Source organism: Indicator indicator, chromosome 2, assembly GCF_027791375.1.
Source record: "Indicator indicator isolate 239-I01 chromosome 2, UM_Iind_1.1, whole genome shotgun sequence".
NCBI classification, from domain to species: Eukaryota; Metazoa; Chordata; class Aves; order Piciformes; family Indicatoridae; genus Indicator; species Indicator indicator.
In genome coordinates this window covers 57,668,598-57,695,862 of record NC_072011.1, presented here as the reverse complement: position 1 = coordinate 57,695,862, position 27,265 = coordinate 57,668,598, and the positions used below count along the sequence as shown (strand labels likewise).

General features: G+C 43.7%; 1 protein-coding gene across 1 annotated transcript; it reads right to left on the bottom strand.

The window, feature by feature from the left end:
• Window positions 1-2,378: 2,378 nt before the first annotated feature.
• LOC128977781 (histone H3.3A) lies at window positions 2,379-9,059 on the bottom strand. The gene is made up of 4 exons (XM_054395463.1): window positions 9,045-9,059; window positions 7,445-7,599; window positions 5,781-5,934; window positions 2,379-3,030 (listed from the first exon to the last, which is right to left on the bottom strand). The coding sequence occupies exons 2-4, from the start codon at window positions 7,570-7,572 to the stop codon at window positions 2,902-2,904; spliced, it is 411 nt and encodes a 136-aa protein (XP_054251438.1). The 5' UTR covers window positions 7,573-7,599; window positions 9,045-9,059; the 3' UTR covers window positions 2,379-2,901.
• Between the last annotated feature and the right edge of the window lie 18,206 nt (window positions 9,060-27,265).

Here is a 27,265-nt window from a genome sequence, read left to right as displayed (position 1 = left end):
GGGAAAGAAAATATAATTCTGAATAACTAAATAAACCCTAAATAAACAAACTCTCAGCATTAAAAAAAAAAAATCTAAGAAAGAAAAAGAAAAAAAAAAGGCAGTGACCTTCTGTATGCCACTTCCTCCACTAACATTAACTAAAAGATCCATCCAATACTGGACTGACACCTGACCCATTTTGGCAGTTTTAAAAAACAACAGCAGTTCTTAATGAAAGCTCACAATTTAATTGTTCTTATTTCCATGTTGCTGCACAGGAAAGACAAAAAGTGTCCTCAGGGTAGGTGGGGGAAAAGCTGGAAGTTAAGTAATTTGATCAGCAAAGCAGCGGACAACTCTGCAGAAAGAAAATCTGTCATACTTGAAAAAAAATAAAAATGAGAAGCAGAGAAGTGGTACCCTAAGATTCCTCAGGAGTGAAACAGACACCACTTGGTATCAATATAGTCATAGACAGCTGACCACTAACAGGATTCACATGGCATCTCTAGGACTACACCCATCATAACCAACACTCTGAAAGAGGCAAAGTTTATCCCTAAGCTTCACAGTTAAATGTTGTGGGCTGCATAGATTCTTGATGACCCCATCTTTCACCAAGAATTCTTGTTCTGCCTTTAACAGCTGAACTGTATTGTTAAACTGGGATACTCCTCACCCCAGTTACCTTAGTAGATAAAGAGCTTGACATTTTGATTACTAGAATTTCTAAATTAGGTTTTCTAATAGAGCTGAGAACAAAACAAACAAACCCCAAACCCAAAAAACCCACCACACAAACAAGTTCCTTATCAATACTTCAAATCCAGATTATTAAACAAACAAAACCAAAAAAGTCAGCCCAATTACCTTTTTGTCTTGACACATGAAACAGAATTCTTAAGCACAGGACAAAACAATGATATTGAAATGCATTTACAGCAAGTTTAACAGGGTTGTACCAAGTAGACAGAAGTGACATCTTAAATCAGTGAAATCTCAGTTGCTCACCTCTTTTATTTCTAGTGTTCTGGATGCTCCAAGACAAGTCTTCCTCAATTTTTAGTTGATAGCTATGAACTTCTTGGCATCAAAAGGATGTGATGATATTTTGTCTAGCATTAGTTTTCTCTGTGACAAGCAACTCCATTTACATAAACTTCGCACTGCACAACTCTGGCAGACAGCATTCGTTACCAGAACTGAGCATCTTACGAATGATTTATTCTGCAATTTTTGAGTCTCTGTTCAAGATACCAAAGCAGATAATACATCTCTTATTAATCCACTTTGAAAATCTTCAGACAAGTTCACTCCTGTGTTTAGAGCTTGCTCAGAACCTCTTGAACAAAGCAGCAAATCAGCTCTGTAAGGGCCTTAGTGTAGAGGTGAAATCTGCTTACATATTTTCTTCTATGTAACTCATTTTGTGATCTGCAAAAGCTAGCAGGAAGTGCACCACAGAACTCATTTCCAGACCAGTCCATCTGAACCCTTAACGAAATTTCAGGTGCAAAACTGAAATTGAGTTTTTACAGAGCATAACTTCAGCAGTCAATTTCTTCACAGGACCTTTCATCAGCGATTGTGGGGGAGATACAAAAAGTCAATTTCAAATACAGCTTCATTCAAGTATTGTAATTAACAAAAAGGGTACAAAAGTGTCTTTTTGACTGGAGTGTACAAACTGAAACTAATCACACCAGGACTAAGCCCTCAAATATGCTCAAGGATGTGACTGAAACAGAAAGGTAACCAACCAAGAAGTGAACACCCACAAACCCAGAAACCAGATAACAGGGTGCAGTAAGTGTTGGGTTTCTGTGAGATTTTTTTGGGGTTGCTGGCATTTGTTCTTCTGTTTTGTGGCTTTTTTACTTTGGTTGGTTTGGGGTTTCTTTAAAGCAAAAAAAACCCAAACCAAACCACCAAAACCTGCAAACCCCAAAACATACCCAAGAAACACCCAAACCACCATACCATACTAAGGAACCACCATACCATACTAAGGAACCAGGAAAATTAGAAATACTTCCAAATTCAGCATTAAGTCAAGTAAGAAAGGAATATAAACAGCTCCAAGATTGCCTTTTCTTAGCACTGTAGCTTAGTTAATGGAGCTCAGTCCAGCTCCTGACTCTACCTGGTAATGTACTACCCAGCTGGCTTCACATGGAATAGACAGAAATTTTACACTCTTAAAAAAAAATAAAAAAAAAAAAATATTTCCCCCCTCACCCCACTACTTCAGCCAAGTGAGTATTCCTGAAGTGTTTCCTAGATCTGCTCTAAGTCTTTAGGCAACATATTGAAAAGAGGAAGTGGAAGATCATTATCTTTTAATCAATTGCAACCCATATATAATATTTAAAAATTGAGACTAAAAGCAGGTATCATTTCATGTATTTTAATAGCAAACTTACAGGAACAGCACAGAAGACAGACAACATTAAAACATGTACTTGCATGTAGGACAACTCAGTTAGAAAAGTATAGTGAATGGATGGAATCTACTGTATGATATAAATGCTACAAACACCATTTAGTTGCCATTGATAAGAAATTTACTTGTTTAAAAAAATCCAAATGCTGGCATTGTCCAGAAAATTTTGACAGGTTTATTTATATCTTTTTTTTTCTTTTTCTTTTTTAATAAAGCTGAATTGTTGAAACTTTTGTTGTTGTTCTTGTTGTTTTTGACCACATTGATGATTTACGTCCCCTTTGTTTATATTAAAAATCCACACACAAATGAAAATGGAAAGAAAACTTGCCAATATCCAATTCTATTTTTCCATTTGCAACCATATACTTAGGTACCTTTGAACCCCATGGAAAAAAAAAATATCTAACGTTCATTACTACCAATAACAGGAAGAAGGTTTTGCTTCGAGAATGACAAACTCATCAGAGTGAGGTTTAGGCACGCTCTCCACGTATGCGGCGTGCTAGCTGGATATCTTTTGGCATGATTGTGACACGTTTGGCATGGATAGCACACAGGTTGGTGTCTTCAAACAGGCCAACCAAGTAGGCTTCACTTGCCTCCTAGTGTAGAAGAAAAAAAAGAGTTAAAAGACACTTTCACTCTCTGAGCGCAAGGAAAACAATAGCAATTCAGAATACAACGTAACACAGGACTGAGGTTAGGGCTTCTGTCTTTATTATTTGCAAACATCACAAGGTTCTAGGTTCTCACAAAAATAAAAGCTTGCATTTTCTAATGAACCACTATTCTACACCAAAGTTGTGTACTACTGCCATTTGGTGAAGACATCCTCCAGAAAACAACTGAACCAATCTTCTGATGGGACTCTCACAAGATAAGGGATGTTATCTTATCAAAAGGTCTGTTTGTTTAGCAAATTCTCTTTTCAAAGGCTGGGTTACACTGTTTGAGTGACTTGTCTGCTTCTTCTTCCAGAGTAAAAGCTACTGAGCATCAGGAAAAATTGGCAGATGCTAGGAAAAAGAAGGTATTCCTTCACAACACAGCTCAGGCACACAGCTCCTTGCCATAGGATAATGAAGAGGTGACTTAAAAAGCCAAAACTTAGCAGGAAATAAAAACATGTAGTGAGCAGGGGAAAAAATGTGTATTAAGAATTATTAGAAATAAAAGGACACCTCCTTTAACTCAGGAACTCCTTGAATCACCAAAAAATGGGACAGCAGTCAGAACTACTATGAAGACACTTGTCCTGTTCCTATACTTTCTTCCTGCCTAAGCATCTCCTGGCTATTTGGGGCACACAGCACAGCTCCCCATTATCACAAAAGGTTTGCACCTCATATCTGAGAGAATCATAGGGTCAGCACCTGGGACAACAAAGGACAAGCCCTACCCTGATTAAAACCATAACCCTGACCATAGCATTTTCCTTGTTACTGAACAAATGCAAACAGGATTCTTCATTAAGATCAATGCTCAGTTGGACCTTATGGTTCTTCTGGCTCCTGTTAAGTTAGTTGCTAACAACCTCAGCACAGCAATGGTAACTGTTTATACACTTTTTGGATAGACACAGAACTTTTAACACTTAATCTCCCAGGAATCATCTCAGCATGAGAGCCTAAGATCAGCACATGGACCAGGACACAGCTATACTGATAAGGCAGGAATGATAGGGCTTGCTTACAGAGAAGAGACTGAGGTCCTCCTTTCCAGGATAAATGCAAGAAAACAGCTTGTGTGAACCATTTAATTACCAGGAACCACAAAAATCAACTTACTAGGTTCAAAGTTTCTGTTTAAAAAACAGATTATCTAACATGAAGAAAGGAAAATTTTTACTACAGCAGATGAACTGCAGCATTAGTAAGTGATTTTGCATGTGGTAGGATATGGGTAGCCTAAGTTCCTCTAATATAGTTTTGCTAAACTACTACATGAAAAGTTAAGACACTCCACTGAATACACCATGCTGGCACAAACACCACGGTACAAAGGGGTTAAAAGTTGGGGGAGTTTTGCAAATATGCAAGCAGGATGCACTGGGCTTACTGTGTGAACAAGTTCTATATACCAACAACTCTTTAATGCAGAACCCAGAACACTCAAAACAAACTTCTGAAAATATAGTAAATGACAACTAAATTTTAATAAGCAGTTGCTGATAAGACAACACACAGGTAAACCTCAGGATTTAAGAACCACCACATCTACTCACAGCAGTAAGGACAGAACAAGAACTAAGAGCAAAACCAGCAGCTTTGAAAATGCATGCAGCCACCTTCTGAAGCTAAGCATCTGCTCAAGTTTACAGGATTTCAGGGCATACGTCTTGACCCTTATCAAGTGGGAGTCATTAACCAGAAAAATACCATTTTGCCTGCATATCAGATATTCTACAGTTACAGACAAGTTCTGGAACAATCTGTCAACACATAAAACAGTAAAGACCTACCTTTAATCACAAGTGTCTTTCTATCACAACAAGGAAATGTTCCCATGATAAGAGTTTTGGAGGGGGGCTAATTTAAATGCAGGAATTTGTGCCAAAAAGAACAAATGATATTTCACTCTTAATATATTCTAAGTAAGTTATTTAAATGATCACATAAAAGCACTTACTTCACTAGTTGTGTTTAGATGTAGCTTATCAAGCTGTTTTTGTTTAAAGAACATTTGAGGATATCATGACCTCCATTTGGACACACCAAAACAAGCTTTACATGCCACTTTCAGACTGCATAGCTTTCAAAAGCAAAGCCTCCAACAAAGCTCGAGGATAGAGGAAACGTTTATCTTGCACCTTATCAAGATGCACTGGTCTGTCAAGGGCAACTACTTTGAGGGGTAAGGGCTAGCAAGAAGAAACACAACCACCACCAAAAAAACCCAAACAAAACCACCCCAAAACACTTCAGCAAAATCAAAGCAAAAAAGCAGCATTCCCCTATCCCCCCAACATTTATAGCTTTTGCAAGGAGCTGATGGCTTATCACTGTGCTATTTTAGCCTGTGATACCTACAGGGCATCACTAGGTCCACTTCGAGCAAGGGAAGGTTGAGGAGCACATCCTCCCACACCAGCCCTCCCCGCCTCTCCTCCAATGAGGTGCCACTCCCACCATGGCAGCCCACCAATCAGGTGGAGTTTGGGCTAACCCTAGAAACAGCCTGGCCAATAGGGGCTGGAGGCAGAGCTCTCTCATACCTTCAGTCTCCAGGTTTTGGGGGGGGCAGAGGGGGATGGCTTAGCCTGGCTGTGACAGCGCTTACAGGACTAGCCCTTGCCTACTAGCAGAAGGCCCTCACCCCCTCAGAACTAGCCCCTGACAGGGTGTTCCCTCACCTGCAAAGCACCGATGGCAGCGCTCTGGAAGCGCAGATCTGTCTTGAAGTCCTGAGCAATTTCACGCACCAGGCGCTGGAAGGGAAGTTTGCGGATCAGAAGTTCGGTAGACTTTTGATAGCGCCGAATTTCACGGAGAGCCACGGTACCTGGCCTTTAACAATGGAGGAAGTTTTAAAAAGAAAAAAAGAAAGAAGAATTAGTATTTAAAACATATTCTGTATCGCCTTAAAGATATGGATTTACCAGTGGATGTTAGGAACAAGTCTTTACCATGAGGGTGGTGGAACACTGCAACAGGTTGCCCAGGGAAGTGGTTGGGGCCCCATCCCTGGAGATATTCAAGGTATGGTTCAACAGGGCTCTGGGCAACCTGATCTAGTTGAAGATGCCCCTGCTGACTGCAGAGGGGGTTGGACTAGGTGACCTTCAGAAGTTCCTTCCAACCCAGACCGTTCTATGATTCTCTGATCTCAACTAAACACTACTCATGTTCTGTTTCTACTAGAAGAGTTCCAGTTCTTATGATATAAAACCAGGTTCACTGGCAAAGGGTCACTGTTTTCTCACCATTGATCTGTGCAAACTTTCACTGGCCTCTCCACAAGGTTCCTTCAAGCCCTGCCTTCAGTTTGGGAAGAGGTGGGCAGCACATGTCAGCTAACTGACACTAACACATCTCAGTGTGTATATGGCAAACCATAACACTGCTGTGAGCTTTTGCAGACTCAAATCCATCCATGAAATTAACACCACATTTATTTCTGTAGAAACTATATTTTCCTACTTGAGCCTTTCTACCTTTCTCCCAGTTGATTAATTCTGCCTCACACCTACTTACAACAGCAGGTTTTTAGATTATATTCTCTATTTCAAGGCTGCTTCTTCCCCAATCCACTTTCTCCCTACCTAGCCCAAGACCACTCTCCAATCTCAAGTGTGACTGGTGCTCACCGAGCAAGGACCGGAAAAACTTCATCATTAAAGGCGACTGTCACACTGACCCACCGCCCACCCTAGCCTACATCCTCCCGTGCACCAACACCCGTATTCGGGACGACCGAGCACAGGACCGTTCGTAGAGTCCCTGCACATCGGTAGCCACGTCGCGCCCTCGCGTGGCTGATTACCGTCTCTACACGCTGAAACGGCGCGGGGAGAACGATCCAACCCTACAAGCAAATTAAAATAACGCCGGGAACAATAAACTTCGCGAAGGCTGGACCCTGCGGCAGCTCTTCAATAACCAGAATTAGTAACAATAAAAATAAGTCATAGAGGTGAGTTTGCGTCTGTGTGATTTGGTTTTTTAGGCGCCGGTACCCAAATGCTCGATAAGGGGCTCATCGTAAATACCGAGCCCAAGCCCGCGCTGGGCATTTACGGGTTTGGGCTGTGGCGTTAAGGGTTTGGGTTTTTTTGGGTTTTTTTTTTAGTAAGTGGGGCCCTGCGCCCCGCCGTAGCGGAGCGGTACCGGCGTGGCGGTGCGTGGTAGCGAGGAAAATGAACAGCCCCCCCCCCCAGCCAACCAATCCTGGTGCCCCGCCCCCCGCAGCCCCGCGGGGGTGGGAGGAGGGAGTTTTGGGGGTGTGGGGGGGGTGATGTGTGTGTCGAGGGGTGCTGCCAGTGCCGTGACGGAGCCGCCTGTGCGTGGCGCTGCGTACCGGTAGCGGTGCGGCTTCTTCACCCCGCCAGTAGAGGGCGCGCTCTTGCGGGCGGCTTTGGTGGCGAGCTGCTTGCGGGGCGCCTTGCCGCCGGTGGACTTGCGGGCCGTTTGCTTGGTACGGGCCATGCTCCTGCCGACGTCGCTGCCTTACACCTGCCGCGGGGAAGGAGGGAGACAGAGAGAGAGGGGGCCGTCCGCCCCCGATCAGCGCACGCCCCCGCCGCACCTGTCTCCCCCATCCCACTCAACGGGCGGACCCCTACTGCCCCGTGCCCCGGTGGCCGCTGAACGGCGGGACGAGCCGTTAGCCATGCCCGCGCGGCCGCCTAACGCCTCCGACTGCCAAACAGGGAAAGAAAAAAAAAAAAAAAAAAAAAGGAAAAAAAATTTAGAAATTAAACGCCTGCTGATCGCGGAATATTAAAATACAGGTTTTTTTTCCCTTTTTGCCCAGGAATTCAATAGCTAGGCGCCGGCGGCAAGAGCCGAGCAAGCCGCCCGCCGGCAGGCGCGGAGAAGCGGCTGTCGCTTCCCCCCGCCGGCCGCCCGTCACCTGCCAAGTGTTTGCAAATACGGCTCGGCAAACATCGGGGGGCTAGCACCCGACCCGCCGCGTCCACCCGGCGAAAACCTCCTCCGAAACTGCGGAGCGGGCGAGAGCGGAGAGACAGCCCCCGCCGGCCCTCTGCCGAACAACCCGGCCAACGTCGCCGCCCGCCAGCGCTCCCTGACCCGCCGGTAATCGCAGGGAAACCGACATTTATCGTGCAAAAAACGAAAAGAGTCCAGATAAAGTGCGAAAAAGCAACAAACTTTTGGGGGGGTTGTTTTTTCTGGGTACCGTCTTTCTCTTTCTAACTGCTTCCCCAAAGCCGCCTCGCTCCCAAGCGCCTCTCACAGGCAAACTCATCTCCCAGACCCAGAACAAAATGGAAACAATCACGAAATGCAGCCCTAGTCCTTTTGCAAAGGAGGAAAAAATAAATTGCGAAAAATAACGCCGAAAAAATCGCAAGAAACTCCAAACCATGTGGGTGCAGATGAAGGGGGAGGCTGTGGAAAAGTTTGCACTCGAAAATCAAAAAATTGCGTTGGGTTTGGGTCGTTTCTTGGGCGAATTTCTTTCCCTTTTTATTGTTTTTTATGCAATAGGAAAAAAAATATGGTCGGTGACCAGAGAAAAGAGACAAGATGGTGAAGCTGAGCAACAACTGTGGGGAGCAGGGGAAGGAAGGCAGGAGAGTTACCCTGGGCTGGCGAGTGGCTCCTCTTTGCGGCCGCTTCCCAGACCCGATCCGGGGGGATGTCGGGCTGAGGAGATAGCTAAGGGACTGGGGAAGCTACTGATGGGGGTTTGGAGAGGGGGCGAGGGGAGCAGAGGGGGGCAACAACCGCGCGAAGTGGGGCCGGGGGTGCCGGCGGAGGGAGCAGTTCCGACTGAGCCGCGAAGGCGGCACGGGGAAGGGGACTTGAAGCCGCCGCTACCTCCCAAGCCCCCCAAAAGTTTGTGAGGAGGGTCAGGGGAATGCGTCGGGGCGCCTCAGTGGGGTGGTGGGGCGCGGGGGAAGGGGGGGCGGCGGGCACTGCGCCAGACTTACCCCGTCCGCTGGGCGAGCGCGGCTGCCGTGCGGGAGGGAGGAGGGAGGAGGGCGGGCGGACGCGAGGAGGAGCCCAAGCTGCTGCTGCTGCTGGCGGCGGCTCGGAGCACAATTGAAAGATGGCTGACTCAGGAGGGCCGGCCCCGCGGCTGGCCCCGCCCCGGCCCCGCCCGCCTGCCAATGGCGCACAATGGAGGGAAGGCGCGGCCCGGCCCCCGGCCCGCCCCCCGTGCCGTGTGTACAAACACAAAAGGCACGCCGCGCGCGCGAAGGGGATTCCCTCCTCCGCCCCCCTGCTCCCATTCCCCCGGCGGGCCGGGGACGCGCAAGGCCACGCCAGAGCCAACGGCCGCCTAACGGCCGCTCAACAACCTCCTCCCCCGCCCAGCCCAGCCCAGCGCCCCGGCCCGGCCCTGCCGGGCTCGCAGCCCCCGGTAGCTGTCACTGCACTGCCGGGCCCCCGCCAGTCGTACCCACCGGGCGGGTGTAGCGGGGATCTGGAAAGCAAGTCCCAGGGGTGTAAAGGCACGGGGCTTCCAGCAGCCGGTTGGGAGGTGGGGCAGCGTTGCAGAGAGAGCGAGGCCTGGCCTTTACCTCCCCACCAAAGTCCGAAGCACTTAATCAGCCCCTTGAGTCCATCTTCCTGGGCTTGGGTGGGGTTTAGGCAGTTGTTTTTTTAGTATGTAGCAGCAATACCAAAAGTGTCACTACAAGCAGGCCCGTCGGGGCTGACCCGGTGAGGATCCCCTGTGGAAGTGCCATATTCCTCGTTCTGCAAAATAAGAGCTCAGCAGCAGGAGGGGACATCCCGAGTCAGTTCTGACTCAGTAACTGTACACACACAATGGGGCAGCAGGGGAATCTGAGGTTTGGGAAGTAAGATGATATTCATCTACTGTATGAGTGCCAACTAGCTCTTTCAAGTTTGAGATGCAGCTACTAGAAAAGCGACATTAAGTTTAGCACTGTCATCACCAGAGGACCCCATCCAGATGTATCAGCTGCCATGTTACTTAAAGAGAAAATTCACTCTATTTTATTCGCTGTTAATGCCAGAAATTAAATGTCCCATGGGAAAGTAACCTCTAATTCCTGAACAGTCACTTGTAGTTTTCTTAACTACATTTCAACTACAGAGTTGAATTATGCACTCACACAATCTGGGCCCACCATCTTGTCTGTCATTTAGATATAAGAAGCACCTGTACATGATATGCAAAATCTTTTAATGGGTAATGATGATGCAACACAGTTCTGTGCAAAGACATCCAAGCTGCCGCCAGCAGCAGAAGCAGTTTAGCAGAGCAACTTGCTCAGGGCTAATCAAGCCTGACAAGGAGAAGTGTTATCGTGGGCAGAACACTCTGCTAGAATAGATATAGGCTGCGCTGGTACTCAGATATTAAGACAACAGTTTTCACTACATAGATCGGTGCAGACATACCAGACATGCACCTCTGTTTATGAGAGGTGACTGTCAAGAAAAAGAAACTACAAAGCAGTTTAACTATGCTTACAGATTAATTAGTGGAATCATTTATCCGTTTATGGAATTTTGTGAGAGAGCAGCACCTTCCTCGATAGCCGGGGAGAGACCTCAAAGCTGTACAGTGTTATACAATGGAATATTTGCAAATGCTGTTAACTCCTGAAAGCCAGACACCAAAACTGGCATCTGCTCCCAACACAACACATGCATCCCATAATGAGCATCTGGAAAAGTCAAAAGCTGGCCACACTAGTTCCCAACTGCAAGAAGCTGCCCAGAGATGAATAATTCATAGATAGCTCATGACAGCTTTAGCTCTGAACACGCTCGGACGTGCAAGGAAGCAGCCGCGCTGTCACCACTCCCCACGTACTCCTCCTGCAGCAAGCAGCTGACCCCGCCATGCTCGGCGGTTGCAGCCCTCACTGGCTGCTCCGGCGGGCGCCGGGCAAGGCGGGCCGGAGCCCTGGTGTTACCTGTTCCCACCCGCGCCCGCCCGCCCCGGGGCTGAGGCGGACACGCGCGGGCGGCACCCGAACGTGCGCGGTTCGAGCGCCCGGCCTGCTGGCGCACCGCCCCCCGGCGCTAGCCCGCCGCCGCCATTGGCGGAGGCACTCTGGAATTCCATGACGTAACGGCCAGGGCGGGGCGCCCGCCCCTCAGTGCCCGCCCGGCCCCGCCGCTGAGCCGGCAGCGAGCGCTTCTTCTCAGGCAAACAGGGCATGGAGTAAGTCCTCCTCTCGCCTCTAGAACTCGGCAGCTGCTGCCTGCCCTACCGCTGGTGGTTCTGAATCATTTAAAATACTTAAGAGGTACTGCAGGCAGCACTAGGAGCTGTTAACGGCCTGCCCTGACACCAAAGAGCCCCGACACAGGAAAACTGTTCCAATATTGCAAACTTTCGCTTACTTATTTCATCCTTGCTGATGAACGCCATTAAAAACCTGCTTGTCCAGGGCTATGGGAATATATTCAACCCTTTTCCAGAGCTATGGAAGCAGCTACGACTCCGGGGTAGCCCTTTCATGCTATTTGTGTGCAAAGAGGACACTGCAGAAAGAGCTGGCACAGGGCTAAAAGGACCCAAGCCGTTCTTTCACTGGCAGCACTGATAAGCATTCGGTCCTCCTTTCCAAAGGCCTTTATCTCTGCAGACCACAGGGATCTTGCAGCCTTCAGTATCCATAAGCGACCTAATGTGATTCCACCGGTTTAACTGGAAATAACATGCCAGACACTACTGCAGCACTTCATCCTCACCCAGCATCACCAACACTGCTGCAAACATGGCCAGATTGCTACAGGAAATAAGATTAGCATGGTAAACAGCTGGTCCAGACTGGAGCCCAAGAAGACTCAAGTGAAACTGGACAGAAAATAGGAACATTCAGATTAGAAGTTGTCCGGGTTTAGCACCTTTCACAGAAAGTACACAGCCCTCATTCAGCAAAATGAGGCAGGTTTTCCACAGTACATACTCATTTTAGCTGTCCAAGTAACATAAAATTTCCAAAATACTTTCTTTCACCTTCAGCTTGTTAGGAAACTCTCATCTTGCCCAGGAGACCCTGGGCAGAAGGCAGCAGGCATTTTTTCTGTCAGGCTCGACTAGTTACAACTCACTGTACCAAGCTGAAAAAACTGTTTCAAAATTGTTACCGAAAATAAAGAAATCTTTGCTTTGAAGCCAACGCTTCGAGTATTCCAAATAGCTCCTAGGTAGCTTCCAGTGTTAGTGCAAGGCACTGGCCCTGTTTGGCACAGAGCTTACAGATCAGCCCCAGTACTATCACAAACTGCAGGAAGGTCTACAGACAGCTACAGCAGTTGCTTCCCTTTGCAGCAGCACAGATGACAAGCCCCAGAACTGCCAAGCAGATGAAGTGTGCCTTTTTTGAGACTATCTGAACAACGGAGAGTAAGAGAGTCTGGAGTATGATTCCTTTCCAGCAACACTGCAGGGATCTTCCAGAAACATTTGAAAAAGGCTTTTCACTACAAGGGATACTCACAGCTTATCACCAAACTTGTTTCCAATCCCCACCAAAAGCACAAACTAAAAATCCAGATGACTTAGTCTAGTTTGAACTCAATAGAGAAATATCCCCTCCTACTACCCAGGGGAAGATGGGGTTGTTATTAATTTCATGCAAAAAGCTACACAGACATTTCAGTGAGAGGAGTATAAAAGCAGACTAGCTTCATTTACTTATAACTCACTTGACTGCTGCTTCCATATATCTCCTCCCAGACCCAATTCTCCCTTCCTATTCTCCTTCAGATTCATCCCTTTTCTCACTTATTGAACCTCCAGCCACACTTCGCATTCATGCTCAGCATCCTCACTCCTATTCCCTGTCCCAGCTTCCAGAATGCTCACTATTCTATGATTTCAAATTTCCTACCCACCTTCCTTGATTCAATGTATTCGCCAAGGCAGCTTCATTTTTCTCCCCTTTCTCTTTGTTTCTATCCCTATCTTTCACCCTCCTGATTTCCCCTGGTTTTTTCCAGCCAGTCCCATACCTGCTGTGTTTCCTTCTGCAGCTCCCAGGCTGGACAGCCTTTCCTAGCCAATTCCAATCTCCGTCCTTAGCAGTCCTGTCCGGTGTTATTTCATCCTCACTCCAGTTCTGGCCAGCCTGCCAGACAGTTTCTGGCTGTGGCTGCTGTACAGTTACAACTTCTCCTGGAAATTAAAGTAAAATGTCAGTACAAAATGCTTACAAAGTTTTGCACTGTCTGCCTCTTAAGATGTATTTAGGAAAAATGAAAACATTTGCAACCTTAACTTTGTATTAACAACACATTTTGCAGACTTAAATATATTCCTAAATAATCATCTACATAAATGGTGAAAATACATTATTTATTATTATTTCCAGTCTTTTTAACTGGCAAGTTACTAGGGGTAACATTGTCATTTAGGAAGGAAAGTGCAAGTCACTTTAAACCTCAAAATTAGTGCCAATAATTTTGTCTCTGTGTAAATAATTTTCCTTTATTATTTATTTTGAATTTTTTTACATCAGGAATTTGTACACTGCAGAAGTTCTGGCATTGTAACAGCAGCCATTGCCCTGCACAGTTCTTTGATACACCTGATTGCCTATTACAACACATAGTGGACATATCTGTTTATTATTTATACTCTCTGTCAATGTATAGGCAAAAATTACACTAGCCAAAACTACCAGCTATATAGTACTCTTATCTTTAGAGATTGGCACCTAGTGGAAATACAGATAAGAAGTGGCGTAGTAGGAGTAGACACAGCTTTTTCTTCTCATCTGCTTTCATTGGGCCTTTTACTCATTTATTTTACCTTTTGCAGATCTCTAAAATATTTCATATACATTTGACATTATGGCCCTGCTCTTTAAAGAAAGCTCTTAAACATGTGTTTGCTTTTATACATGTCTCAATGGATTTCGATGGACAACACAAATGGTGTCTCCCTGAAGACTGATCCCTAAAGTCAAGTCCCCCTGTTTAAATAATAAGGAAGGAGTAGATGTGCCACATGAAATAAACCTTGGAATTCCTGGATTCTTTAGGAAAGCTTAAAAGAGATAGCTCCTTTAAAATGAAAAAATATCAAACTATCAGTCCTGTTAAAGGTATTTCTTTTCACACTTTAAGTATTGCATATGTACAGGGTGCAAACTGCAAAGAGCAATGTCCTACACTTGGGTTGGGCTAATCCCAGGCACAAATATAAACCAGGTACAGAGTGGGTCGAGAGCAGCCCTGAAGAGAAGGACTTGGGGGTGTTGATAGATGAGACACTCAACATGAGCCGGCAGTGTGCACATGCAGCTCAGAAGGCTAACCGTATCCTGGGATGCATCAGGAGGCCAGCAGATCAAGAGAGGTGATTCTTCCCCTCTACTCTGCTGTTATGAGACCCCAGCTTGAATACTGTGTCTAGTTCTGGTGTCCCCACTGTAAGATGCACATAGATCTGTTGGAACAAGTCCAGAGGAGGGCCACAAAGATGATCCAGGGGCTGGAACACCTCTGCTATGAGGATAGGCCAAAGGAACTTTGATTCTTCAGCTTGGAGGAGACTCCTGGGGGACCTTATAACTGTCTTCCAATACCTGAAGGGAACCTACAGGAAGGCTGGAGAGGAACTTTTTACAAGAGTGTCCACTGACAGGACAAGGGGAAATGGATTAAAATTGAAGGGAGGTTGAATTAGATGATCTCTAAGGTCTCTTTCAGCCTAGGCCATTCTATGATTCAGAAAAATCTTTTTTTGGAGACAAACTGCATTTTTCTAACATCTCATAACCCATGAACAGCCAATATCTCATTTTTGTTTGTTTGTTTTGTTTTTTAATACACACTGCTTCGATGACAAATTTTTCCCAAGAGGAATTTCAAGGATAAAGTACTAAGAGAGTGAAAATAAACCTACAACAGATTCGGGATTCCTGGATTTTGCCTCTCCTTTTGGATTACTACTAATATTTAGAAGGCTTGATGAGTTTGACTCAGCCACCATCTTTGTGGTTCCTCTCCTGCAATGACTTACCAAGTGCTTAGTGTCACTGAGTACATGCCTTCTCCTGGCTCTAATTCCCTGTGTATCATCCAGGATTTTCTTATTACAATCTCATTTGTACTGCCTATTATTAACATACATGCACTGCTGTAACTCATCTCTCATCCTTCTAATGGGGTCCTAGAGAACATGAAAGAGTAAATAACATTACATGAAATAGCACTAATTCCTTCTTTTCCATGGTCTAATGAGTTTCTTCTGGTGGGAAGAGTGCTACACACAAAAGAAGCCCCGACAGTAAAAGCACTATATAATGACATCCTGAAGCTCCACTCCTGTTCTTGTTGGCATATTTATATATTCATAATAGCCTTTTAATGCACTTAATATTTTAATATATATTTATATTTTTTTTAAAGTCTACTGCCTTTTAAAAAATATTTTTAATTGCCTGATACACAGCTAAGAACAGCTCTATAAGGTACATGAGATGCGTTGCAGCTGTAACCACAGTCTCCATTATTTCTTACCAGCTTTGAAGGGCTTGCATACAACAGTTCATTATCTTAAGGTGGAGATGGGATCTGAAATATTACAACAAAAACCCCAGTATTCCTATTATACTGACACTATAATAAAACCCCAAAAATATAGAAACAGAGGTAGATTTTAAAACAGCCATCCTCTATTTTATATTATGTTTTTATTTGCTTAAGGGATAATTATATTGCCATCTGTTTTGATGGATGGGACGATAAAGGAAAATAACAATAAAAATAGCACCACCTGTTTACACAGTAACAGATCTCCCTGTGATAAGAGAGACTCAGCTTCTTATTGAATTCTCTAAGCTTATGTCTTTTCTTCAGACAGTATTATGTTATTTTTGTGCTAGTTTTGAGTGCAGTAGAGGGTTAACAAAACTGGAAACTGAGTCCTAGCAAGAGATTAGGGACGAGGGTACAAAAGATAGTTGTGAGGTTATTGTACAGTCTTGCCAAAGACTAGAAACTACATAATACAATAGGAATATCTGTGATTTTTAGCTAAAATATGGTCAAATGTCATTAATACCTTTCAGAGATATGCTGTGAAATTTAATTATAGACAGATTTCTAAGGCTTTGGATGAAAGGACTAGTGGACAAGTAAAAGGAAAAAGGAGTTTATTTTTGGTAAAGATTTTTAATGGACTGTACCTGCTGTGTTATTTTGCATTGACAGGCACATTTCAGGCAAGATTTTTTGCAGTACAGGGAAAAACAATTGGTTCTGGGGAATATTTCTTCCTAAAGTTACAGTATGATAAAATTCCTAAACTCATTTTAGCACTCCAGGTTCTTCACAGACGACTAAGTTATCATAACAATCTTTTCTGTCTGTTTGAAGCATTGTATTGTACTGTGGAAGGAACTGGAGCGCCCATGGGTTTCATCCTAATGGACACTACTGTAAAATCTTTTATTTCCAGTACTTCTGTGTTGATAGTTTCATTAAAGCTGCCACGGAAAAACAAGCAGCACAAGCTCTAATTGGTTCCCAAATAAGATCCCTGCTACTACAGTGATTTATGGGTAGGTTCTATTGTAGAAGAATTTCAAGCAAGCCGATTTGCCCCAAGACTCACACACACTGGAAAATAAACCCCTGTAGGCTTGCATTTGGGAGGGAAAAAAAGGCTCACTCTTTTCCGTGGAAAGGCTCACACTGGCCTCATTTTGCTGTGCTGCTCTTGTAAAAGATGGCTTTTTATGCACTGATGAAGTACCTAGCCCATGCTAACGCAGCCTTGAAAGGCCCTATGAGCTACTATACTTGACAGAACTAAAAGAGTAATATTATTTATTTCATTTCTTTGATCAGTGGGGTAATCTCAGGAGATATGAATCTCTTGTTCATGAGGGCCCTGGGAACAGCAGAATGAAACTCAGCCGTACCTTAGTACAATGCAAACAACACAGCACTCAGGCTCCAACAGCAAACAGCAGGGATGGTGCCCAGTATCATAATTTATTTGGAACAATGTTCTGCAGACTGGTTACTTTCAAAGTAGACCTGCTTCTTCCTTGTAAAAGCACAAGAGTAAGATTGTCCTGGAATGGCATCGATGCTTCACAGGCCTCCTTTGTGAAAGTCAGCTGAGGAAGGGTCTCAGAAATTGCAATACTATTCTGAGTTCTGACTGTAACATAGTTGTGATGTGCTCTGCTATATCACATCTTTCTCAACAGGTACTCCCAAATCTCAAAGCCTACTTTCTGGAGAACTAGTCTCCTGAGAGCAGAAAAAGGAAAGAGAAGATGGAGTGGCAGACAGTATATCTTAAAGCAACAACAAAAAACATTATTATGTTATTTTCAATCTTAGAAGACTAAAGAGTTTTGGGCTTTTTTAAAAGAAACGAAAGCTTCCTATTTTCCCAGCATTCTCTGTAAGTCTCACACTTTGTAGACTGTACTTTACCATGTTTTAAGATAATTTGTCTTAATTTCTCCTCCTCAAATTCACATCTCAGAAGGCATTTCAATGTGAAAACAGCAGCTGCTGTTAAGAACAGTACTTAATATTAGTTCTGCTCACTACTTTCCTATGCTTAGCTTCCCAGTGAAACTTGTGTGGCACAATGGATAGACTTCAAGAAGAACTATTTTGCCCTAACCACTCATTGTTGAGTACCTACGATCTCAGCTGAGAAGAAAAGGATTCACAGGTATTTACCACTTCCGAAAATCAGGCCTTTGACAACATCAGGGCACCACATAGAGGCTATTTTTAAAAGCCTTCAAAAATGCTCACTTCATGGCTTTCAGGTCATAAAGAAGACAGTGCTAAAGCCAGAATAAGAAGTTTCTAGCTCCCAAAGATGCTCTGACCACACATTTCTTGTGACAGAGAAGAGAGACAGGAGCAAGGATGTAAAGGAATGATGCCTGCTAAGACTCACTCTCTTTTTGGGTGCTGCAGAGCCACATTCATGTGGCCAAGCTGCTTTCAAAGGAGTCCGGTGATCCTTGGTGTACGAGAGGAATTTGTCAGGCAGAGTCAGTTCTTCATGTATGACTTATATATTTTAGCTGCTGGCAAAATTCCACCTTAAGCTTTACAGTAAGTTTGGGGAGTTTTAGTAAAAGCCCCAGATCCCTGCAGACAGGTGATAACATCAAAATCTCATGTTTTGGTTTTGAATTCTAAAGAGTCAGGCAGTTATGCTTGCAGAGACAAGCTTAATTCCCTAACAGTTCAAATCTCATCAAAACAAACAAACAAGCAGCAGAAGGTAAAGGAAAATGCACAAACTTAGCACGTGCTAACATTGCATGATTCCAGCAAATCTTATGCTCTGCAGGGACTCACTACAAATTTTGCATGCTGTCCTGGCACTACTGCCTGAAGTGTACAAGTGATTATAGATTCGTAGAATTACAGAATGGCTTGGGTTGGAAGGGACCTTAAAGACCACCTAGTTCCAACCCCTCTGCCATGTGTGGGGACACCTTCCACTAGACCAGGTTGTACAAGGCCCTGTCCAACATGGCTTTGAACACTTCCAGGGAAGAGGCATCCACAGTCTCCCTGGGCAACCTGTTCCAGTGTCTCACCACCCTCACTGGAAAGAATTTCTTCCTAATATCCAATCTAAATCTACCTTCTTCCAGCTTGAAGTCATTCCCCCTCATCCTATCACTCCAAGCCCTTGTGTGATGTTAAAATACAAAATACAAGCCACACTCTAGTCACTACAGTGGATGTCAGTTGGGTTTAACACGGACTGCACTGATCTCATGGCAGAGGCAAAGAAACAGTGTCACTTGAAATGTCAACAACAGAGAACTACAAGCGGTTGACAGTCTCTTTCCCCTGAACCACAAGGTTTTCAAGCACAGCTCCCATGCTCACACACTGTCTCCTGTCCAGCGGAGGGTCTGTGCTTATGTAAGATAAATCCCCACTGTGAGAGGGAGTAATTGATCAGATGCTATCAAAGCGGACATTACATACTTCATTACATCTTGAAGATGCACCCTACAGCCTCTAGCCCTGACCCACAATGGACAGCTAGCATTCCTGGGAGACCCTCTCATTTCCCACCTGCAAAAAGCACACAGCAGCTTTCCCCCTTGCTTCACCAAAGAACAAGCTGGCTGTGTGGCAGTCCTAAATTTTGGTGTGTGGCTCAGAAGGCCAGGAAGATTGGCCACACCACATCTGCAGTATTTAGGATTCTTGGTTATGAGAACCACAAGGTCACTTGTAGAGCCTCTACAGGTAAAGGACTACCTATACGAACTATGCAGTGAATATACTTTGGTACCATGCCCAGTTCTGTAGACATGAGACAATGTTCAAGTGGCACAAAGACTTCTCCTGTAGTTTCCTGCTGAAAAAAAAAAAAACAAAAACAAAATAGCAGGGAGAAAAAAAAATCCAACCACCATCAATGAGATTTTCCAACCATGACTTTCACACACTGGCAAGATTTCTTCATAGCCCTACTTTAAGAAACAAGTGATCTGACATATTCTGACACCAACATCACTTTTAGGCCAGAGCCCAAGTCAGACAGGAACACAAAGGAACAAAAGCACAGCTGTATCATTGTCATATTGCTAATATTCTAATATAAATATGTGTCAACATGATTTTTCCAGGCCTCACATAGATATGACCTAAGAAAGATCCTCAAGGGGCATAGTATGATGCATTACAAATTCCTCATAGATGACATGTAATTACCTCTATTTTGGAAAGGATTAGAATAAACACTGGAGGGGAGTCGAAAATACTCCACTGACATTCCTTGAACACCATACTAACAATTTAAATTCAACTGCATGGGTGCAAAAAGATGTTGTATAAAGAAAATGGCAAACAATTCCAATATTGAGCCAATAAGAAGCTACACAGGTCTGTCATAGTGTAATGTCAGTATTCTCCAATGAGAACTTACTGCATAAAACCAACACAATCTCAAGTATTTACCCTGAAAATTATTTGTATGGTTTCTTTTACAGAGAAACAAATAACCCCCTGCATCCATTATTAGTCATTTGTAGGTCCTCTTTAAGCTAGCAGAACATTCTGTACACAAGGAGACAAATATTTCAAGAATATGCCTGAATGTAATTAGGACTTACAATGACAGAGTGAAGACAAAGCCATGTCAAACTCAGCACCCAAAGAATGAGGCCTCTCTATCCTACAGACTGGATCCTTAAAACATTTCTCCATCAAGCCAATGAAGTTTTGAAAAGTTATACGAGCTGAGAATCTGTCTGATAACATTTTATCAAGAAATGAGTGAATCAGTGACATGATCTGGTTTAAATAGGATATATAAACACCAACAACATGCCATGGCCATGTCGTCTCTGCTGAACGTAACTCAAAATGAGAGTTTACCCACTTGAGACACTGCTTTAAATTTCTGTCCTCTTAGACCTGTCCTGTGTGTGCTCCCTTTTACCGCTGTCCTCCTTTTCTCTTTCAGTTTCTTTGCAGAATTTCCCCAGGTAAACTGAAAGCAAGTGATGTGGGTGGGGCAATGTAATTTGAGGGCTCCTCCCAACTACTGGAAATGCAACTCCTTTTACCAAGGAACATTTCCAAATCAGCTTTCATCTCAATTGAAAAACAAATGACAGTACCTTGATGTGTAATTTTCTTCCTTCAGCTGATCATTTCAATATAACTTACTTTGGTCTACGAATTTCAAATAGTTGTAAACAGTGTTGCAATGAGATCAAAAGCTCACACTGCAAGGGTGAGCTATGTTCCCTCTCTCTTGTTTAAAAACTTTAAGGTATAGGGGTCTGACAGATAATAGAGATCTACCAGGTACGTAATACACATCTTGTACCATATGCTCACTCTTAGCTTTGAGTTTTTGCAAAGTTGCCAAACTTTCAGGTGCCAATTAAGAAACTAGAATCCAGTCCTTACACAGAGATTAAGTAATTCAGCATAATGCCTCTGCAAGCTATAATTAAAAGCAGCTAGCTTCATTACAGGCAGGCCTGTTTTTTGCATTGTGTTCCTATAAAATACACACTACAACTAACTCCTTCACTACTATCCAGCTGTATTCAGTTAAAATGAATCACAGCAAATCAAATCTAAGCATCAGAGGAGACACTAGGGTAAGGAAATCTGAAGTATTAACTTGTACAGTATTACAATTCTAACTAGCCAATTAATCACTAAACATTGCTACTAAATTTAAAATTATTATTAACCATAGAATCATAGAATGGTTTAGGTTGGTTGGAATAACTGTAATAAAGCCAATTGTGCTGATGGTACTTATGGCCAAACAAAAAGGCACTTTAGTTTCTCAGTTTCAATACATAGAACATGTACAGAGCAGCACATGTTCTTTTCCTGAAAGGAACAGATAACTGATTGCCTGAGCTTGGCTGATATATATTGGTGATTAACTGCTTCAAGCTTGGCTGACCACAAGAGAAGATAGTCTCAGAAAGAGGAGGGTGTGAGAGATGGTTTAAGGTTATGCTGACACTGAGATGGCAGTGTTCTGAGATAATTGGCCCTGGAACAACACCTTGAGTACCTATATCCTTGAAGATTAATATTGTTTTGAAAAGACAACAGAGTCCCCCAGACTGGTGCCTTCAGATTGACTTTGTCTTTATAATATCATTCTAATGTGAAAAACAATACCTACTAATAAGAGAAGCCCCCTACCCGAATAAGCCCCTTACCCTCCAAGCTTTTGCATGATTCTATCCGATGTGCATTACAACCAGGGTGCTAGCTTTGTGGAGTTATCACCTAGCACCCTTTTACGCTCAGAACTGGAATAAAACAAATATCTCAGCTCTATATGTTGATTGTTTTTTGTATACTGAGTAAAGAACCCAGATTTGGGACAACAGACTCACAGTTTAAACATCCTTGCATAGGATGGAGACAAAGATATTATGCACAATAAAGACTCTAGTATCAGTTTTACAGCTATTTCAAAATCTTGATTTTGGCTAAGTATCTGTGTTATTGCTGACTGTGGACTGTATGAAGAATAAAATACAGTTATTCACCACAGACTTCTTAGGAGATTGATATCTAGGCATTCACTATGAGACAACAAGTAAATCTAACAGTAGCTATTGTATTAATACAAGGGTAATATAAGTAACCTAACATTTGCATTTCTCTCCTACCTGCTCCCAGCCCAGTATCAGGTATCTTAACACACAATCTCTATCCATTGCATTGATGACACAGAAACTGAAGCAGATGGCATTTGGCAGGAAGCTGCACTTGCAAATATCAACTCAGATCCATTACAGTTAATTACATTTTTGTCAAACAGTATGATGTCATAGTATCTAAAGTGAAAAAATGTTCCCTCATGTCATACAGCATCTTAATTATTGTCCTAAGAACAGATATACAAAAGTTTTTTTTCATCCTGTCCTGACTCTCCATGCAAAAAGATTATGAAAAAGTCTCAGCATCTGGGAAGGAGTAACAACATGCACCAGTACAGGTTAGGGGCTGCCCTGATAGAAAGCACTTCCACAGAGAAAGACCTTACAAGTTCTCCACAGGACAACAATGTGCCCTTGTAGCCAAGAGACCCAATGGTATCCTGGGTTGCATCAAGAACAGTGTCCAGCAGGTCTAGGGAGATCATGTACTCCAACCTCCCTGCCAATGGGCAGGGATTCCTCCTAACTAGACTTGGTTGCTCAAGGCCTCATCCAGCCTGGCCCTGAACACCTCCAGGAAGGGGGCAAATCTATTCTAGAGTCCCACCACCCTCATACATAAGAACTTCTTCCCAAGATCTAGTCTAAACCTACTCCCCCTCAGCTTAAAACCATTCCCCCCTGTCCTATCATTGAACACCCTTATGAAAAGTCCCTCTTCAGCCTTCTTGTGGGTTCCCTTCAGGTACTGGAAGGCAGCTATAAGGTCCCCCTGGAGTCTTCTCTTCTGCAGGATGAATAACCCCAGCTCACTCAGCCTATCCTCATAGCAGAGGTGCTCCTGCCCAGGTGTCCCTCCTCTGGACTGCTCCAATACTTTACATGATATCTTTCATCCTTTGTCTTCCCTATGTCTATGAACACTTTTAGAAGTGAGAAACATTGAATTCTTATCAGAGCAACTTTTGACACATCCTTTGTTAAGCAGGGTATGTTGTGGTCAACTGGGTTTGTATTCTTCACTCCCACAGGCATCTTTCATGTGCCGATTAAAAGGCAAGGGCCAATGACTACTTTACACCTTCTCTCTGTACACTCTTGCATAATGTGACCTTGGTCCTAACAGACCATCATTAAGCACTATAAAGCACTGCTACTACTATTAAAATGGAATATAGGTGAGGAAACAATAAGAGTGAATGAATGAATAGCAGCATTGTGACAGTTACACATAGCAGATAAAGGTATGGTTCCATGTCAAATCAAGTTAAGAGATTTTAAGCAGAAAATTGTCTATTCTAACACACAGCATGTTATAGGCCACAGAACTACACCAAATAACTCAGGCATCACACTCACAGACATCAAAATAAGAAAAGAATGAGTTGACTTATCTCTTAAGCGTGAAGTTTTAAATTCCAGTCTTCGTCCTTCCACTGATTTGAGAAAGTACTATAACCAGTTTGCCCAAGTCTCGCTATTTAAAAAGTCAGAGTACTTACTTATCCCACAAGGATCCTGTCAGGTTTAATTAATTATGTCTGCAAAATCCTTTCTAAATGAAAAGTGGCAAGCATGATTTATTAATTAAGTCTAAAATACCAGTGCAGAATCAAAGACTGATCATTTTTCTTATCAAGAGAATAACATTTCTAATAAAGTACATTTCAAATGGGAAGCTATAATAACAGCCTTTCTGACTTTATTTAGACTTTTTTTTTTTTTTTGAGGAGCAAGGCAATAGACTTTTGATGAGTTCTAGAAATAGAATAGTGTATCCAAGAACAAGAGATGCAGGTACACTCACCCACTGCCATTAAGGTAGCACTAGCTAAATCACAAGAACGAGGACTATACACCCAGCACTGCTGTAGGACCAAGCTTAAAGCCTCTGCCTATTAGACGTCACTTGCTTCATAGCCTGTGTGCAAGTCACCTAGATACAGTCACTCAGAACTGACTATGGCAGTAAAAGCCCCAGACTACCTGTTAAGTGGCAATGTATGATCCATAAAGGACCTGATCTATGTCACTATGACTGCTACAGGCAGCTCTCATCCTCATGGGTACATCACAGCTATAGTTATCTGCAGGTAGAATTCAGATGTCTAAGGCCAGAATTCATCAGCACAGATAGAAGAGTAATCCAAAACATTCAGAAAAGACATGGATCAAATGACCTGTGAATTACAGTGATTCAGAACATCCACTGGACAGGCATGTGGCCCAACTCTTTCCAACTCCACCTATTTGGCCTGTACTGGCAAGCTCCACACCCTCAGCACCAATCACTGGAGTTTCAATGGAGGAAATTAATCATGCCCTCAGAATGCAACTGAAATCCCACAGATCTAAGAAAATACTTATTCATCCGCATTTGTGTATGTGCATAGCTCAACTAGTACCAGTTACATTTCAGTCAGACACCAAATATGAACAAAATTACCCCAAATCTAGTGGTATTTAACATTAGGTGGCACCTGGGTGCCAGAAATGTGACTATAAATGGAAAAAGCAGTATCACATGACTTAAAATAAAAGGTTGACTGAATCTGAATCATAGAATCACTGAATGATGGGGGTTGGAAGGGACCTCCAGAGATCAAGTCCTATCCCCTGCTAAAGCAGGATCACCCAGGGCAGGTCACACAGGAATGCATCCAGATGGGTCTTGAAAGTCTCTAGAAAAGGAGACTCTACAAGGGCTCTAGGCAGCCTGTTCCAGTGCTGCATCATGCTCACAGTAAGGAAGTTCTTTCTCAAGCTGAGGTGGAACTTCCTGTGTTCTAGGTTTGTATCTCTGTTGCCCCTTGTCCTATCATAGGACACCACTGAAAAGAGCCTGGCCCCTTCTTGACACCCACCCTTCAGATATTTGTAAACATTAATAAGATCTCTTCTCAGCCTTCTCTTTTCTAGGCTAAACAGCCCCAGGTCTCTCAGCCTTTCTTCATAAGACAGATGTTCCAGTCCTTTAATGATCCTTGTAGCCCTTTGTGGGATACTCTCGAATATACCTCTGTCCCTCTTGAAATGGGGAGCCCAGAACCGGACACCATACTCCAGATGTGATCTCACCAGGGCAGGAGAAGAACCTCCCTTGACCTGCTGGCCACACTCTTTTTAATGCACCCCATTTGGGCCTAATCCATCAGAAAATAACCACAGCTTTTCCAGGCTACACAGACATGAGGTTTGAATGGTTAGACTCCAGGAACACAACACAGTTTGGAAATATCAACTTGTTACAGAAAGACAGTAAGGGATGGTCTAGACTGGGTCAAAATGCTTTGAGGAAAACATCCTAGCTAAAATTAATATAAGAAAGGATGAGGGAAGTTTAGTTTGTGAGTTGGCCAAGACAATTAAGTGGAGAAATCCCATCTCCTTAATTAAATTATTACTAATTTGTTTACATTTGCGTGTGAAGTCTCCATCTGTAGACCACATCACCTCTTTGCCTCTTTGCTTCCTGGGTTCCTCCTCTTTTGCCACACCAGCTTAAGACATCCAAGCATAAGAGCTATCTATCCACACTCATACAAGCCTGCCCAAGCAGCATAGCTCTTCTGCAAGTAAAGTGTGAGACAACCACAGCATTGAACATTTCTGGAACAGTCAACAAGCTCAGACACAAGTCCCATCTTTTTAAAGCAATGTTGATGCCTAAGACCTTAATTTATCTGCAGGCTCCAAACAGGTGCCTGTTTCACATGCTAACAGAGGTTTTTCAGGGTATCAGGTACCCTGCACCACAGATCTTGGAGCAGCCCAACCACATCTTTGCTAGTGTTTGCAACAGTTCCTACCACAGCTGGTAGCAACCTACTTTCAAATATCCTTTGGTTGGATGCTTATGTTGAGACATGGAGGAGATTTAAAGCCACCAAAGAATGCAGTAGCTACACCATTTGGATTGCCATTGTACCTCTGTTTGCATCCTTTCCTGGAGAGGGAGATGTGTGCATTTTCTTCGAACCAATTCTTCAATCTCCTCCTAATGGGTAATTAAGTTACCCCATGTCATCACAGCACCATAAAGCACAAAATCATAGAACTGTTTCAGTTGGAAAAGACCTCTAAGATAGAGTCCAACTGCCAACCTAAGACCACCATGGCCATTAAACCATGGCCCAAAGTGCCATGCCCACGTTTCTTGAACACCCCCTGGTGGTGACTTCACCACCTCCTGGGCAGCCTGTTCCAATGCCTGACAACTCTTTCAGGAAAGAAACTTATTCTAATACCAAATCTAAACCTTCCCTGGCACAATTTCAGGCCATTTCCTCTTGTTCTATCTGATACTATCCTACCTGATGCTAGGGAGAAGAGACCAACCCCCACTTCACTCCAATATCCTTTCTGGGAATTGTAGAGAGCAATGAGGTCTCCCCTCAGCCTCCTCTTTTGCAGACCAAACAATCCCAGTTCCCTCATCTACTCCTCACTAGACTTGTTTTCTAGACCCTTCACCAGCTTTGTTGTCCTTCTCTGGACATGCTCCAGCACCTCAATGTCTTTCTTATAGTGAAGGGCCCAAAACTGGACCCAGTATTCAAAGTGTGACCTTACTAGTGCCAACTATAGAAACACAATAATTTCCCTACTCCTGCTGCCCACACCATTCCTGATACAGGTCAGGATACTGTTGAGCTTCTTGACTTCCTGAGCACACTGCTGGCTCATGTTGAGCTTGCTATCAACCAGCACCCCCAGGTCCTGTAGAGCTGAGTGTTGCCTCCTGCTCCACTTTAACACTGATGTATTATGTGACTATGTAACTGAATCTACCCCAAATATCACAGTTCGTGGCATCTCTCCATACATAGGTCAAAACACACATAGGGACAGAGTCCATCATCCTGCAAGCCCTTACATGAAGTTTGCACCACATTTGATCAGACAACTAAGAGTTGCACATTTCCACTACATTTCTCACACTTGCAGAGCTTGGCAGTGATAGCAATGATGCTTCCCAGCAGCCTGAGGTGTATGAAGTCTTTCCATTCTCACGTTGCTGCTGCTGCCACCACTACTAAAACAGTATAGAAGAC